Here is a 16,499-nt window from a genome sequence, read left to right on the forward strand (position 1 = left end):
TGAGACTAAAAGTGATGCAGATGAAGTGATGCAGACCACCTCTGTCTACTGTGTATCATGGATGTCTATCAAATGAGTTTAAAAACCTTCAAGTGATTGAAATTTAAAGGATGTAAGTATCTGGAAGTAAGAAGAGTTAAGATTAGAGCAGTAATTCAGCAGATCCAAAAGCATGACCTTCAAATATATGCTTAGTACACCTAACTAACCATAAACTTATCCCTTCAACAGTTGGTAATGTTTGCTTTATAAAAAAATAGTCCATATTTACTTTCTGCACTTCTTTAGGAAGATGGAGTCCGTTTCTTCTCCCCATTTGAACAGATTTCTCTAGATATCGCTTTGTTTCAGGCTTTACATTTTCAAGATCACAGGTTTGCTGAAATGACAGTATAGGATAATTGAATTTATAATATTCAAGCATTGGAGGGGTTTCAACAGAGTTGTACTTGAGAACACAGTCATATTAAAAAAGGGAACATCCTGGATTTTAATGGGAAGAACTTCACCAAAACACAATAATATTCTTATATTAATACAGAATGTTTTAAAAATAATATTCTTTCCAAGTGTCTCAGCACATTTACATGCTGTCATAATTACAAGCCCTTTCAGTTTACAGTACAGTGCACTTAAGCTTCTCCTGTAGAGATAGCTTTCATTTACATAGTTGAGGAAAATCAGTGCTATAACACCGTACCCTAAAAGTCTGAGGGATTGGAAAAAAAACCCCAAAAGATTAGACGTGTCACTTTGGGACATCAGATGGCATAAAATTTGAGCATATTTGTCTTCTCCAAAACCAGGCTTCAGTGACAAAAATAAAACAGTGTCACAGAAAATTCTGAGTTGGAAGGGACCAACAAGGACCATCATCTTGTAAGTACTACACACATGAAATTTTGGAACTCTCAGAACTTTTAGAATTGTCATGGTTGAGGATTTTATATACCATTTCATAGATGTTTTGGAGAACCTTGATAATTTATTCCAGGAAGAAACCTTCAGACAGAGCAAGAAACAAAACCTACTTAGAATTCCACAAACAAAACCTGAAGCAGCTCTTTACATCAGGCTCTCCTGTGGGTGGAGCAGACTGGCAACATTCTTAAGCATGCCTCTACTAGTCAGCATGAGCACATGTTAGGCGTTACAAAATTTCAAATTATAGTTTCACTACCAAATTCACCTTTATTCCAAGTTTCAAAACTCAAAATACAAGTTTTTCAAAGAATAAAATATGGAGCATATTCAAAAGCCTAATTTTATGAAGAAATTTTCCCCTCTAATGTGTGGGGAAAAGAAAGTGACTATATTATTTTAACATTTTCTTGAATTAAATGTAAAAACCTCAATCATTTTCCTCCACCAACAGCTCTTAAATTAAGCATAATTTAGAAGGAGTACTGTTGTTAATTTAGAAAACTTTGGTCCCCATTAAGGGGAGCTAAAGCATTCTGCAAGTCACTGAGGTCAAGCAGATTTGCTCATCTCTTAGTATGCTGTGTTATAAATAACACAGTAGTGTGAGGGCCCTCATTCTCCTCACCCCAATATAATCTGGCCCCCTGAAAGATCATGAAAATAAATTAATCTACCTGAATTATTAAATCACCAGTGAGGCCATGAAAAGTCTGATTTAATCCAATTGTTTACTGCTTTTTTGAATTGGTGAAATAATTTCAGCTGAAATCTGAATTCTGTTTGTGGAAGTTCTTTATTCATGTTCTTGGAGCCTGACTTTTAAACTGAGAGTTTCTAACAGGAGAAGGTGTTAGAAATTTAGCAAAAATGTACAATAATTTTATGATTTGGAAATACAAATATTTGACCAGTCTGGCACTACTGGAAATTTCATGTTTGCTTGAGAGCAAAACTCTTACTAGTTTAACAGTTATTAGAAGTGGATATATACTCAGAAGTTGCCTCTCTGGCAAACTAATGCTAAAACATGCTTGCATGCTGCAGTTAAGAAAAAATTCTAAAAAACTTAAATGGAGACTTAGGCAAAAAATCTAACTGTTACAAAGGTCAAAGACTGCTGCAAGGGAAAATGAAATAAGAAAACACCAAATGAGGAAAAAAAATTAAGAGAGTAATAGTAGTGAGTAACAGCAATCAGTTTTCACTACCTACTGTCAGATAGTCCTGTAAATTAAAAACAGATAGATACACAGACATGTTAAGGTTAGTCCTCAGAGTATCTGTGTGTTCTCTAGTGGAGGGTGGGGAAAATCACTGTAGACACCACATACAAACCAAGCCATTTAATTACTAGCAACAGAGCAGGGGAAGAAGAAAAAACCAACATAAAATACAGAAGGGAAAAAATCAATATGAGGCACCATCTGCCAACTCACAACAGAACATACTCAGAATGGGGTTATTATATACTTCCACAAATATGTAACAAGAATATCCAGCTTGAGGAGAACACTTGAAAATTTCCCTGAAAACACAGCAAAAGAAGGCAATGGTAATGGAAGGCAATTTAGTATGGTTCTGCAAGTATTATTCTAATTCCCACTCAAGCCTGAAAAAACCAAAATGGTGACTCCAAGAAACAGGGCTCCAGTATTTTATGAGCGTTAGAAGAAGATTAAAAATCAGTGGGGTTGAGAGGAAAAAATCACATATAAAACACAGCAAAACATATATTTTTTTGTTATCACATTAGATAGCATCCTTGCATTATCCATTACACTTATAAGAAAATTATTACAAAACATCACCAGACATATTGGAACAAAATCAAATACTCTTTCTGATATAACCAAATATTCTTTCTTTGAGCTACAAAATAAGCAGTACAAACGAACAATATGAGATACCTATAGGTGATCAATTAAAATAGAAGCTAAATAGAAACACAAAAAGGACAGAAGCTGGTTCAACACTAAATGCATTTTTTAACATAGTTTTATTTTGAGGCTGAAGAAACAGATGAAGAAGAGGATAGAATGCAATTGTCTATAACTAGCTGATCAAAAGAGGTAATTTCAGAGGTCAATACCATTTATATATTCTCACTAACCTACATAACTTAAAACAACTTTTAAATTTAAAATTCTCAACTTTTTTAATAAAGCAGAATTTTGGACACAAATTCAAGAGCAATATAAGATAATGTAAGCGCTGTACTCCCCCTTTTCTTCCCTCCCTCTTGGAACAAGCTCAGCCAGTAGAAAACAAAAAAGTTTTTTCCTAACAGGTTTCCCTCTTTTACTTTAGATTCCTTGTATCAGTTCTTTGGAAGACTAGACAAAAGTCAAAGCTTTGCACTGGAGAGCAAGCATTGCAATGGAGAGAGAAGGATACACAGATCTAGATATGAGAGGCAAAGAGTAGGAACAGCACAATACAGTGTTTTCTGATGTACAGCAATGTCCCACTGGAAAGATTTGAGTGGCACAGAAACAGAGGAAACACAAAGTTATTTTGAAAAGCATTGTGTATGCCAAATAATTTTAGATAAATTTAGATACATGTCACAACTTATGCAGACATACTGTTATTTACCTGTAAATAAACAATCTTCTGAAACACGTCTTCTCTCATGCTCATCTCCACATCAAAATTTGACAGTTTTTTGTCAGCTTCTGTACTTGCTAAGCGTATCTCTTTGTCAGGGGAGACATGCTGGGGAAAATCCAACATGCTTCTTTCCACTGTTTAGATAAGAGGCAATGAACACAGAAGGATAGACACGCTTCAAGGATAAGGAGCTTTCCCTCTTCTGTCATTTATAAAAGACATAAGAAAAAAGTATCCAAAGCAACCTGACACATATAGCAAATAAAGTGATTATATGAAATATAAAACTGAACAGGTGGAAGGACAAAACCACACACCATTGTAACACATAAATATTTTACAGAAGATTTATAAACCCCAAGCCTAATTATCTCATAATCTTCTACAAAATCAGCTGAATGGTATATAAATACATTAAAAATGCTTCATCTTCCAAAAGTCATGTAAGTGAAGACTGACGTTTCATAGCTGGCACAGATGCTTCCATGTTAGCATTTAAAGTCAGAAGCTCCAAATCTTTCAAATATGCCCATCTGTCCTGAAGTTATTTTTACATTGCTATGAGCACAGTGTCAAATCCCCATGTACTGTACTCTTCTGTGTTTAAGAAGAAACAACATGGCAAACAGGGAAGATGCTGTCTGTGCATTCTGAACTTCTAGAGATTGGAAGCTGAGTATTACTACTTTTTTAGAATATACTTTTAAGATTAAGTAAATCCTTGCTATTAAAGGAATATAACATCTTATAATGACATTGAATAGAAATCCTAAAATATAAATGAATCTGCTTAATTAAAAATCAAATTACAATGTTTCTACCATCTACCTTTCCAAAAGTAGATTTTAGAGTAACAACATATTAGGTTGATTTAAAGCTTTGTAATTTTATGTGATATGCAGTCATTTTATCAATCTCTGACACAGAGTCAAAAATGCAACCATGGGCATGTGATTCTTCTTGACGTTCATAGGAAACATGCCCCTTCGCCTCCTGCCCTTATGCAAAGATGTTTCAAAACTATAAACTGAGTTTTGGCAGCTTCCAAGTGTAATTTAAAGTCTATTGTCATCTCTGTCTTTTTGGATAATGAGCTGCAGTTACTGGGGTAGGTCTTTATGTGAAAGGGACACACAGACCTTAAATTCCAAGTTTCTTATGGAAATCTTGCTGTGGTAATACATCCCTCTCAGATGCCATGGGCTGTTTCACAGCAGGTCATGATAATTTCACATACAGCTTTAAAGATTAGCATTAAAAGCTTAAATGTGACCCACTACTGCAATAGTACGTAGTTAAAAACTTTCATCTTCCATCAAGTCTTGGTGGCTGTGCTGAAAAGCTGATGACCAATGTTTTCTGAGTCAAACATAGATTTTCCTTCTGTAAATCTTTGCGGTAAAAAGATTTACAATAAGTATACCAAATTGGTATTTTGGTATAACTAACACTGAAGCTGGCAGCAGGCTTTTTTTTTTTGAAAATTACTGTCTTTCTGAGTATGCCAGAATAAAATTCCAGCCAATTCACTGTATGTGCAACTTAAAGTAATGTGAAATCCAGACTAATATTACAGTATAATCATTTGAGATGCCAACTGTGCTTTTTTGCTAGTGAAAGATTTTGCTCCCAGCCAAGGTGGCTGTTTCTAGCACCTGTGTGGCTACTGTAGATTTTTTTAGAGTATTAAAAGAATTTGACATCTATTACACTCACTGTTTTATAAATAATGCAGCCAACACCTGAAAGGTCTTTCTCAAGATATGCAATATGCAGTTTGTGTTGTACTTGTTCCTCTGACAATTATTAACAAATTAACGGAATGACCTGTGTTTGACCATTAAAACCCCTCCACATATTGGTATGGCTTGATAATTCATTCAGAATGATCTAGATGTGACTGCATGACCAATATCTCCCTGGATTCTTCAAGACCTAAGAGGCCACAATTTAAATGTGAGCAAGTAAAGAAGCCTTCTTTCAATAGCACACTCAAAATTCCCTCATCATCACATTTTCTCCCCTAGCAGTTTATCAACATTTCCATTACTCCATTCAGCTTGCTCATGTCAGATTCCGCAGTGTCTGAAAAAAGCACTGCTTACCACGTGCAATGCACTACACATATCACAGACACTGCAGCCCACACTGCTGCAGTGTCCCCTGGCAGCTGCACAGGGCTGAAAATGTAACTGGGGGGAGCTTCACAGGCAAAACCAAAACAGGTGACTAATGCAGGCCTCTGGGAGGTCCTGAAAGATTATGGACTCTTGAGAGGCCTCTACACATTCCACACAAGAACAGCAGGGATCAAAATTGGAAGCAACAACTATTTTATCTCAGTGCTTCCTTATGTGCAGATGGAATGCCTTATGCAAAGAAATATAGAAAACACATGCTAACCTGCATATTCCACTTCTATATCTGCCAAAGCCCGTATGGTATTTTCATGTGTTACTTCTTCAATTTCAAGCATCCCAATGCTGTCATATACATGTTTTGTCTTCCTGATAAGTTCTTCTGTTCTTGTTCTAATTTCCTCCGGTGACAGGTCCCATCTCAAAAGGTTTCGTCCTGCTGCTATGTATGAAGAAGCCTTGAGCTGGCTAGTAATTTCTGCTCCTAATGTCATTCTCAACACAAGCCGTGGCCCAATGGACCTGAAAGTATAAAAATTATCTTTACATAGCAAGATTCCAGTTCAAGAGACAGTTCACAGTAAACATTAAAAAACCAGCATCAGAATATTTTTAGAAGGAGGAACAAAGTCCTTTGTAGAGCTGTTACCTTTATCAATTAAGTCTAATTTTAAAATAAATCTGTCTTCTATCTTTTTCATTTAGAGTATGACTAAGTGCAAACAGGGACGAAAAATTTGGTATTGACAAAACCATACACATTAAACTATGACTCAACCTTCTAAGGAAAACAGCACTGCAGTTACTGGAACTCTGCAGAAAACCCACATAGTAATTTGTAGATGACAGAGAATAACTGCAAAGTTGCACAAAATAAGACATAAAAAACATCACTTGATTGTATTCATAATAGCAAATAATTTTATATTTATACAGGATTTCTGTGAAATAATCAATATGGGAGGGAACCTAGTTGCTACTCATTTGCAAATTTATTCCTTCAATTGTGTTGGATTTTAAATAGGCTTTTTCACTCTTTTACCAGAAGAGGTACAATCCTTTACTATGATTTATGTATTAATAATCTATCAACTATAGTTCTAATCAACTGTATTTCAGCTTCTTTAAAATTAAGCTTGCATTCAAGTAGTCAAACTTGCTACATTTTTTACTATCATACTACCAGTCTCTCGTAAGTCTCTGACAGTCAGAGGCTTACTATTTGTCTTCCTATTTCAGCTACATAATTAAAACAAACTAAATCACATGCTGTTATGGTAATAATGACAACTTAAAATTTTCAACAATAACTAAAGAAATACACAGAGATCTTGCTAATAAAGGGATGTTTTCTTCACACTGTTTTACATTAAGTAACCTTTTCTCTTAACACTAGCCATTGTACCTGTATTGATTTTATTGTAAAATCTGTGCAAAAGTGCACAGAGAGGTTTTGGCATACAATGCAGGGAACATGCATAAAAGACAGTCAATTTTGGCCTGAAGGCATAGCAAAGCAGAAGAATGAAATGCCAACAAACTGAGAAGGGCTGCATACATGTCTTCTGTTTGAAGGAAGGCAAAACTTTTTTGTCAAAAGTCTTAAATTCTATAACAGAATTTCTCCAGAAATAGCCTAACCGAAATTATTTGATGCAAGACAAAAACAAAAGACAACATTTCTACCCATGCTTTATGTTGTAACTTTATTTTCCTTATTACTACAGATTGTTCATATCTTTCCATTCCAATGTAGGTAAGTTGTTTATTTTTCCCTTTAGTGGCATACAGGAAGATCTGTGTCCAGATTATTGACAATTTCACTTTGAAAATGATGTGTGAATAAAGAACATTTGTTCCACCTCTGTTCTTTTTCTCTGATACCAACTGAGTTCTGGCACTAGGGCATTAGTAACTTCTCCACTGGAGTACTGAAACTTTTACTTTCAGATAAAAGTTTAGGATAAATGAAGCTGCTGTCATGAAAGCAAAAGTTTAAGTAGTAAGATTCTCAGAATGCGTTCATTTCCCATCCCCAAAATCTACTGAAATCTACCCTGAATCTACAAATCCATTAAAGAACAGTACTTCATTAAGTCACAAACAGATTCTCAGTGGACTGCCCTGTATCTAGTTTTTCACACATTGCTACAAAGGTCTGGTAAAACCTCTTGGGAGATAAAGGGAAGCTCCTCAGAAAAAGGCTCATGGCTCTGAACTCTACCCCACACCACCCACACCCAAGAACATGAGGAAGACTACACCATGTTTCACACTGAAGTCAAAATAAAAGTAAGGTGGAGTCAAAGGAAAACAACAGCCTGAGCAACAAAAAGTATGCTAAAGTGAAGGATACTAAGCAGATATTTTTAAAGAGAACCTATTGCTTTCAGTCATTCAGTATCTTCACCTAGAAATTTAGACAATACAGCCCTGCCTCTGACCAACTGCATATCTGCAAACACTAAAACACTCACAGCACCAACATATTACATCAATTTCAGTGTGTGCAATAAGATTTATTAATAATTAAAGTTGGACTGAACTGAAGTTCATGAACTGGAATAGAGGGTCTCAGATTACCAGAGAACAATATTTTTAAATACTAAAAAAAGATGCAACCCCATTTTCTTAGTATATTGGCTAGCTTAATTAAGACATATAGCTATAAATTTGAGAGCTTTAAAAATTATTGGCATAAGTGCCAGCAAGTTGTTGACTACCTGTTAAAAACAGGAAAACACAGAACTGCCCAGTTTTGAAATGGTGATATCTTGTTTGTTCTGTTGATAGAAAGATGCAGGCATTTATGTAGATCAAAAAATGAAATTGTATCACTGAGGAAACCTTTAACTTCCCAGATATATAACTGGAATATAAGTTCTATTAATAATTCTAAGAACCAGATGCAACAGGGAAGAGTTTTCCTCAAACACTGAACCAAGCAGGTACAAATCTTATTTTAGACTTGCTTTAGGTAAACAGCATCAACATTACAGAACGCCCGACTACTGCTTGCACTGGGCAATCAGAAGTTGATTCAGTTTAATTAGATGGAAGGATGTTGCCTTGCATAGGCTGTTGCTAATGCCTGAACTGTTTGGTTCAAACTGTTTCAGCTATCACACTCAGCTTTCTCTGGTGTAGAGCAGAACACTACAGGCATCTGAACAAGCCTGGGTTAAGGCTCATGTTCAGCAACAGCACTGCCTTAAGACATTTCTGTCAGTGTTCCTTCGTCTGATGCTCATTTCTGCCTCTGTACTTCACTCCATCAATGGCATCAGCACAACTGTTACTACAGTGATACTTAGAAAATATTCAGGACAGCATATAGGAAAAATGAAGTGGACCAAAAACAATCAGGGGTGACAGCTTTTTGCCAGGTAATTGCCCTTTTGATGAGTGACTTCAAAACAGCTGTGCTGGCCTAAACAAAATGTCAGTAAAGTAAAAAGTGTCAGCAGCAACCTAAATTTTCACTACTGTCAGAACTACATACGAAATCATGAATTTAGTCTAGCAAAGAGAGTCTCAAGATGATTGCTGTCATTAAGCATACCACTTAAATGTCCTAAAGTAAAAAGAGCTATTGATGCAAACAGGCAATACAGGCATAAGAACAAATTAGAATAAATTGGTCAGGAATACATGAAAGCTGGAATTGCAACAGACATATATAAGCATCAGAGCAGTGAGACTCTGAAAGAGATGTCCAGTAAGTCCCAGCAAGTCTATTTATAACATGGTGCTTGACTGGCTTATAAAATGTATTAGGTTACTTGGTTACCTAAGGTAGCATGGGACTAGATTTGATCACCCCAAATGCCCTTCCAGTTCCTGCATTTCAGGTCCTTCAAAATTAACACAACTTTATTTATATTGCATTTTTATAGTAAATATCTAACTGGTCTCTATTGACAACTTGCACCGGCTTTTTTCTGGGGTGAGCCCCATGGCATCTAATAATGCTAATGGAATGACATACAAGGCTGACTGAAATATGTTATGCATTTGTGCAGTGCTTCATCCATTTAGGAGAACATCAGAACAAAGACTTCATTTGGACTTTCAGTTATAACACAGATTATTACAGACACAGCTGTTTTCACAAATTATGGTGAAAACATAATTTGTGAAACCAGCTAATCTGCCAATCCCAAAAGCAGTAAGAATGGTATTTTCTACCAAAAGCAGTGTAAGTTGAATAACACTTAAAACCTTAGTAGCTACTTCTAAAAAAGATTTTTAAAGAAGAAAGCAAAGCTTCTAAATTGCAGGCTGCAATAATTGCAGAATGCCAGGTAATTTCTTTCAACAAAAAATCTACAATTTGATTACTTGCTGCTTCTGGACAATAGAAATTTGATTTGATTTTACAAAGGAGAACCTTTATAATACTCCATTACAACAATACAGTGGCCACCATAACTGCTGCAAAGACAAACAATGCAATTGAATTTACAGACTTGATTTTTAACTTGTGTAATATCTCAAACATTTATGTAAGTCTGGTTTTGCTTAGAAACATTTTCTGGGATTGAAATGTGTGTCAAGCAGCCTTTTGTTGGCATGTTCCATTAACACTATTAAAATAAAACAAGAAAGCCACAATCTGTGAAGAAGCAGCAGGGAGGCATAGCACCAGCTTTAGAAAATACAGACAAAAGCCAAGACGCTCCTACTACTGAGAATCATTATATAATACAGTCAAAATTTAAGCCTGCTATCTCATTTAAGTCTGATTACAAAATGATAATTTTAATTCCATCAAAGACTTTTTAATGGCACTTTCAGTTTTCAAATTAATCTTCACCTGAACAGTATTAGTTAAAATGACAAGTATATTTTTACAGAGTGAAGTAAACGAGCTAATGTATTTCTGGGAAAAATATATACAGACCAATTTATTGTACTTGCAAATACATTTGACAGTTCCATGTAGCCACACAAAAGTCAGGGTATATTGGAATCATACAGGATGGAAAACTGTATTCTCTCCTGACAAAAGAGAATAACAGCTTCAGAAAGTGAAGTGAGAGCCAAGATTTCAAAAAGCGAGAAAGACAGAGGGCTGTGTGTGTGTGTGTGTGTGAGAGAGAGAACAAATTCAGATAATTTAGTCATCAAGTTCTTAAATATTCTAATACAAATAAACACAATTAAGTCTTTCTTGCTGGACCTTCAGAGGACATTCCTATGGATATGAGATCCATAGGAATCCGCGTAAGATCGGATTTGCAAATCACAACTAGTGCCATAAATAACTTCAATCAGTAACATTCAGTATGAAAAATGCTGGAGTTCAAATTCAAGAGAAACATTTTGGTCTTTCTATTTTTTGAAACAGCATATCTTAGCTAAACAACACTTGCTGGTCTTCCAGGCTGCAGGAGAAGCAGTGCTGCATGCTGGAAAGCAGCACGGTGTATCTGAAGACTGTACCGACTAGATACCTGCAAATCAATATCCACAGGGGCTCAAGGTTCTGACTCCACCTAGCGGCCTCACCAAAATGAAAAACAAAACAAAAAACTAGACGCACCCTACTAAGGCAATAAAAAAAACCTGACAGCTTGCCTCAGGACAAGCTATTTGGTACTTGAGTACCATGCCATATATCAGTATTTCCCTGGAAGTCAGAGTCAAGTAGTACAAATATATAGAAATTACAGCAGACAGGCTGGTTTAAGTAAAGTTTTTAACAGTCAAGCCTCACATGCAATGGAATTTTTAAAAAAATTAAATGAAATTAAAAAGGATTTCAAAGCCAAATCTCAATTCAACAGCATCTAATAAAACGTACAGTACCATCGGTCTGTTTCACAGGATGTGCTTTATAAAAAATTTTACGGGCTAAAATATTCATATTTTTTAGAGATCCTTAGTTTTTGCTTGAATTTAAAATATACTTTTATATTACTTTCAGTTTTGATGCACAACTTTAGACAAGAACTGACAGTGATGACTGCATATCTAATAGAATAGCAATGACAAAATCAACCAAAATAAGATAACTGGGTAGTACAGGGTAAAACAAGAACAGAAAAAAAAATCCAAGACAGAACCAGCAGAGTTAAATGGCTCAAAGTTAATCATAGGGCAACATTATTTCAGCTAAGCCAAAGGAATGAAACTAAAACCCTTCAATATATGGCTTCTTCCTGCCAGACAAACACATATGAAGTCCTTTTTCCATTTAACTTCTCAGTCCTCTCATCTGTCTGGCTCTTAACAGTATATGGAACAGCGAATACATGCCTTGAATTCCTGGGCCATTTTCCTTGGAAAAGTATTTGGCTCTGTTTCATAACTGTGTTTGGCATAGACATATCTTACTGTAGCAAAATATAGCATGTTTAGTACTTCCTAATTTAAAGTCCCATAATGGCCATTAGAAACTGATTTTTAAAGCTTCATTTGAAGAAACAGAAAACCTAGCAGCTTTTGACACTAAACCTTAATTTTGTGACACCTTTCAGAAAAAAGAAATTCTCTGCACCTGAGTTCACTGTACAGTCAACATTAACTATACTTTTAGCCCTTCCAGTCTAAATGAGCAAGTCAAAAAAACCTACAAGTCATACAAACATTTAAAATCCTTTATTGATACATTCATTACCCTCAGTGCTCATGACTTTACTATCTGACAAATGTTTACTGGTTTTCCAACAGAATGAACATGAGAAAACTAACTGAAAAGGTGCTCTATGGCAGCTAACAAAAAGCCCAGACCTTCAGTAGGAACTAAACCAGTGTACTCGAACATGACACAACTTACTTATTTCTTCTCCCCTTTTCCTCCAACAGTCTTTAAACAAAATGAACTTGGAAACTGGTCTGATTGGCTTTCATATAAGGAGGTGATTTCCACACAGTAGTGTGCAGTAGAACACACAGAAATGCTAGGGTATGGTTTCTGCAGCGCCTGATCTCTAACATTATGGTACACAAGGTTTTAGGGAAAAAAACAGAACAAAACCCCACAACCAATGAACCAAATTAAAAAAAAAAACCAACATACCCTAAAACCCAAACCACAAATTACTAGTACTACTAATTTAGGTTACACAGCATTCTGTGAACTGTATCCATTGCGTGTCACAGCAAACCTCCACCAAAATAACTCGCTTGCAGGATCTCAGGAAAGAATATTCTTACCAACGCTTGCACACAGTAATTGTACTATACTGAGTCAGAGGCACACGGCATTCACTGAGGTTGTCTTATTGTTTGGTTCTACTGTCAGGTCAACTGAGGAAACACAGTGGGAAAAACATTGTTTTTAAGGTCCTACAGCTCTCTCAGATGCTGCTGCATAAGCATGTATATTTCCATCATGAGAGCCATAAACAGCAAGTGCAGGCTGTTTAGTGCAAACAACACACTCCCACGATAGCTCAGTAGTGGAATGCAACCAGATAATGCATGAGAAACAGCTTGTTGACTCTATCTAAAAAAGAGCTGGTATGCAGGACAGAGAAAAATACTGGGAGTTTGTAAACGCTTTCTCTGATTGATAGCCAGTGCTAATTTGGCTTCTCACTAATCTTGTCTCATACGGTCAAAGCAATGAGAAATGTTCCCTTGCCATCACTAGTAAGACGAAAAACTCTGTGTCTTCCCAGCAGATAATGACCTACTCTGCGTTACTTGTTTACCACCTTAATTCAGTCTTCCTATTTCCTTGAGCAGGCTCCTAAACAGCCTGCTCAACACCACAAATTAAGAAAGGAAATGAAGCCTGCTTTCTTTTCTGGCTTTTGAGTGAAAAGTGATTTAGTAACACTGTGCTTCGCAGGCTGGTTACAGGCCATGTGAAATATTGTTTCACCACAATCAATATAGCAAAGAACTTTGCTTAAACTTTCCACTGAAGAAATAAAAAGTGTCTTTTAGAGATGGTATGAAAAACACAAATGCCCAGTAATATTTTGCTCAGAAACAAGTAAAATCACCACCATCCCTCCCTCACCTTCTCTAAACATAGACATTTACCAAAAAAGAGTCTCTGCTTCAGAGAAAAATTCAGACTCAAAAATCTATAGTTCAGTTAATATAATCTATTTTACTTCTACAAATCATTGACCAAAAGGTCCTAAAGGAACTATGTTGTTGTGGGATGAGAAGGTAGGTCCTCGTGCAGGTAAATGGTTATAAAAATTAGGCTGGTAAAAATGGCTGCTTATTTTTCTGAATGGAACTGTGTGACTTGCAGAAGCCTGGAAGGTTCCATGCAGGGTTCTCTATTCTTTCATGTCTTTATACATCATCTACAAAAAGCTGGGATTAATAAAGTCACAAAATTTACCAATGATTATTTACCCACAACAATGCAGTGTACTAAAGGCAGCCACAAAGAGATGAAAAAGAATGTCACAACACAGAAAAGTTTAAAACCACTAACACAAGGTGAATTTTAATCTCAATAAATGTCACACACTTCTGACTTTACATACACAGGAGGAGTTGTGAGACAACTAATCATTCTGGAGAAAAAATAGTTCAACAGAAACAACAACAAAGCAGCTGCAAAGAAAGAAATGATAGGATTTAGCAGAGATGGAGTAGAACAAAGCACAGAATTTCATGCTACGTGCATAATACATGCATTTCTGATCATCTGAACAGTTAAACTCTCTCATCTTCTGTTCGCCCACTTGCCAAAACCTTTTTCTGTTCTACCAAGTCATGATGACTTAGAAATAATGAAGGCTTAGAAACAATCAGCTGCATTGAGCAATGGACTCCACTCAAAGTACAAATACGAACTAGAGTGGGATTCTTTGGAGTGGGAAAAAAAAATCACAGAATAAAGCACAACTGAAGAAATACTCCAAAGATCTAAATGATCATAAAGAAGATGGATAGAAAGAACAAGGATCAATTTTTAACCTGTAACTTTCAACATAACCAGCAAGAGTTTTAGGAGGCAGTTTCAATATAAAAAGGTATTCCTGGACAGATTTTTATACAAGATCATATGAAAAAAACAGGTTTTTTGCTAGAAGTCCCTAATTCCTAGACTGTTCTGAAAAGATAATACTAGATGTACATATCATTTTACATGTTTTCTAAGGTACCTTATCCTGACTCCTGCTGAACAATGGTGACACTTTCAAACTATTCTAAAGAAATCTTTCCAAGCCAGGCATTTCTTGCTTTATAGTGAGAATGACAGAACAGGTATGTCCTCAAAATACATTAACAACATTTTTTAGCATGGACTAACTGGTGCTCCATGGGTCAAATAAAGTTCACAAATGCCTGCCAGCTCAACAGCTTTGTCTCACCCAGTCCAGGAAATAATTTTGTTCTGTAAATTCCATCTAATAGACAAACTGCTCCTCAGAAGCCTGCTGTGGTTAGAAAGGTGGCACCTGGTGCTTTTGACCACAGGAAAAATTGCTGCTGCAATACACAGAACAGTTTATGCAGCCCACAGATCACAGGGAAAGGCAAAAAATGTCCCAAATATCTTGTTTGGCCTTTGCCATTTCTGAGGTGTTGGACCTGATACTTCAATGAAAGAAACAGATATATTATTGTTGTAAGTACGAAATAAGAAAATTACAATGGAAGTTCTTCCCATTTCTTTGTCCTCCAGTGTCATTCCCCCTTCTGTCTTTTCCCAGCCTTAGTTTCTTGCTGGTTTTCTTCCTCAGTAAGAGAAAGGACAGTGTTCACAGTATCTTTCCACTTTTTTCGTTATATTGTGTATATAGTGCAGTGTGTTGGTACCTGTCTCACTCATGTACATGGATTTTCATACTCAAAACCTAATTTTGAAGATTTTCAAAGAAACACCCCAGAACTCATGAATTCAAGAATTTTTTTAGAACAATAAAATTACTTAAATCAGTGTGTTTTCTTTTATTTTTTTCATATAGAGGAGTATCCTCATAAACTAATCTGACTTCTATGCTTAATTATCTAGCCAGGTTTTTCCCCATGTATTTTATCACATTAAATGTACATCTTTAAATCTTTTGAATCTGAATGGGAAAAAAATTAATTGGAAAAAGCCTCCTTCTGCAAAGCTGCCTATTTTAATGAAAAGAATCAAACCCTAACATCATTTTATTTAATGTAAGGCACAGTACTTGACACTTGCTAAGAATAGTCATTTTTATCTCATGTTAAGATGCCCTCAGGAAAAATAGAAGTTGGGACAGAACCTATTCAAGATTTCTGTGACCAGCTCCTTAACTTTTGAAAGCTGGGAGGTCACTATGACACAGTCAAGAATACTGTCTTTCATGAAACAATTATTTGGGCACACTGAAATGATGACTTGAGAAAAAAAAAAAAAAAACCCAATTAATGAAGTGCAGCAACCATTCCCCATTTTAATGATTTTTACTTAAGAAGGAGGTATCCTCATTGTCCAAATGTAAACTGCAACCGAAGATAAACCTTTTGTATAAAAAAAATTTAAAAAACCTTCTTGTGTTCTTTTTGATGGAAAAATCTGTTAGACAAAGATGGTCAAGGAGAAGAGTGAAAATGACTGTACAAAAAAAGGAATGTAAATGTAAATTAGGAAAAGAAAATAGAAGTGCACTTTATTTAGCACCAGAAAATAAATTACTTGATTTTCAACAGCAGCAGGAGCAGAAAAGAAAATATTCTGATTCTTATTTTCTATCTGCTAATACCCCTCAATCTTAATTTGAAATGAACAAAGGCTGTGAAATAGGACAAAAACTGTACAGTTTGTGCAGTAAGCACATGACTATAATTTCTCAAAAGACCATGTGAGGCAACCATCTTTTCCATTTCATGCTGAAATTCAGCTCCATTCTCCTTACCACAATGTACTCTCCT

The 16,499-nt window shown here is 35.7% G+C and overlaps 1 protein-coding gene across 2 annotated transcripts in view; it reads right to left on the reverse strand.

Annotated features, from left to right (window-relative positions):
* The window catches only part of NLN (neurolysin), a 33,266-nt gene that overhangs the window by 15,748 nt on the left and 1,019 nt on the right, over window positions 1-16,499 (reverse strand). The window contains exons 1-4 of one of the 2 annotated variants that reach the window (XM_059492223.1): window positions 12,834-12,905; window positions 5,938-6,194; window positions 3,520-3,668; window positions 272-379 (exon numbers count right to left, since the gene is read on the reverse strand). In XM_059492223.1, coding sequence (XP_059348206.1) covers window positions 272-379; window positions 3,520-3,668; window positions 5,938-6,166 — 486 coding nt within the window. In that variant the 5' untranslated portion in view covers window positions 6,167-6,194; window positions 12,834-12,905. Of the gene's footprint in view, window positions 1-271; window positions 380-3,519; window positions 3,669-5,937; window positions 6,195-12,833; window positions 12,906-16,499 lie in introns of those variants that run through there. The other variant, XM_059492222.1, reaches the window with a different exon arrangement.

This window comes from Ammospiza nelsoni, chromosome Z (assembly GCF_027579445.1).
Source record: "Ammospiza nelsoni isolate bAmmNel1 chromosome Z, bAmmNel1.pri, whole genome shotgun sequence".
Lineage (NCBI taxonomy): Eukaryota > Metazoa > Chordata > Aves > Passeriformes > Passerellidae > Ammospiza > Ammospiza nelsoni.